The sequence below is a fragment of the Egretta garzetta genome, unplaced genomic scaffold (assembly GCF_000687185.1).
Source record: "Egretta garzetta isolate BGI_Z169 unplaced genomic scaffold, ASM68718v1 scaffold798, whole genome shotgun sequence".
Classification (NCBI taxonomy): Eukaryota; Metazoa; Chordata; class Aves; order Pelecaniformes; family Ardeidae; genus Egretta; species Egretta garzetta.
This window is the reverse complement of record NW_009260419.1, coordinates 53,085-54,414: the sequence shown is the minus strand read 5'-3', so window position 1 is coordinate 54,414 and position 1,330 is coordinate 53,085. Positions and strand designations below refer to the sequence as shown.

The 1,330-nt window shown below is 68.0% G+C and overlaps 1 protein-coding gene across 1 annotated transcript in view; it reads left to right on the top strand.

The window, feature by feature from the left end:
• The window catches only part of DCHS1 (dachsous cadherin-related 1), a 48,210-nt gene extending 47,814 nt beyond the window's left edge, over nt 1-396 (top strand). Inside the window, exon 22 of the mRNA XM_035899231.1 lies at nt 23-396. Within this exon, the coding sequence (XP_035755124.1) occupies nt 23-396 (374 nt within the window). The remainder of the gene's footprint in view (nt 1-22) is intronic.
• Nucleotides 397-1,330: the final 934 nt, after the last annotated feature.

Sequence of the window (1,330 nt, the reverse complement as noted above, 5' to 3'; positions counted from 1 at the left end):
CCCTGAAACAACGTCGTCACAGAGTTTGCCCGCCTCAAGGATGAGAGCTCCCTGCGCAAGCCCTTCCCGACCAAGCCCAAGGCAGAGCCCAAGCCCCGCATTGACCCCCCACCCCTCATCACCTCAGTGGCCCACCCGGGCGCCAAGTCTGTGCCCCCCAAGCCGCCGGCGGGCAGGACCTTCCCGCACCCGTCCTCCCTGCGCCGCTCACCCATCAGCCACGAGGGCTCCATCTCATCCTCCGCCATGTCGCCCAGCTTCTCCCCCTCGCTATCCCCGCTGGCTGCCCGCTCCCCCGTGGTCTCGCCCTTTGGCATCTCACAGGGCCCTTCTGCCTCCGCCATCAGTGCTGAGCACTCGCTGGAGCCCCCCGAGGAGGCCGAGCTCAGGATTTAGACCTGGGCCCGTGGACTCCTCCACCCCACCCCGCAGCCGTGGGGTCAGGAGTGGGGCCAAGCCCAGGGCTGCTCTGCATGGGTGCTAATCCTGCTCTCCCAGCACCTTGCCTGGCCCAGGGTCCCCACGGGCTGTAGGTTCCTGTGTCCTGTGGGGCTGCTGGCTCCCGTCACTCCCTGTGGTCTGGCAGACTCAGTGCTGGTTTTGATGCCCTGTGGACTGCTGATCCTCGCGCCAGCACATCAGGGCGATGGCTCCTTGTACTGCTCATGGTGCCTCAGATCGGCACCTGGCAGGATGGTGCTCCACGGTACTCTGTGCTCTGAGAGAGGCTGGGAGCCGGTGGGTGCTCCCGGCCCTGCTGGGCTGGGGTCCGGAAGACCCTGCCCTTCCCCGGCCCCTTCCCCAAGCCACGCAGCAGCGTGGGTGCAGCAGGACGCTGAGCCATCCCCGCCGGCCCCTTTCCTGCTGGAGCTTGCAGGGCTGGGGAGGAACGCTCCCAGGGCAGGGACGCACCGCTCAGCAGGCACAGCCGCAGCAGCCTGCCGGCCTGCCCATGCTGCCTGCAGGGATGGGGACGGCTGAACCTGCTTCCTGACAGCAAGGGGAGACCCATCCCAGGCCAGGCTGGAGTGGAGGGAGAAGGCAGTGCCTGCTTCCTGCTTGCCTGCCCGCGGCTGGTGGGGGGAAAGGGGATTTTTGGGGTCTCCTGAGCCCTCCCGCCTCCCACCACTGCATGTGACCCTTTCAAGGGATCTCCTTCCCAGAGCTGCTGGAGAGCCCTGTTCCCTGCAGCCTGGGCTGGGAGGTGGGTGCCCTGCTCGACATGGGACCCCCATTCCTGGAGAAGCTGCTCCTGGGCCCAGGTCCCTCTCCAGGCTGCAGGCTGGCGGGGGGCACCGGCCGTGGACACTGCCCCGGCGCCAGGCAGGCT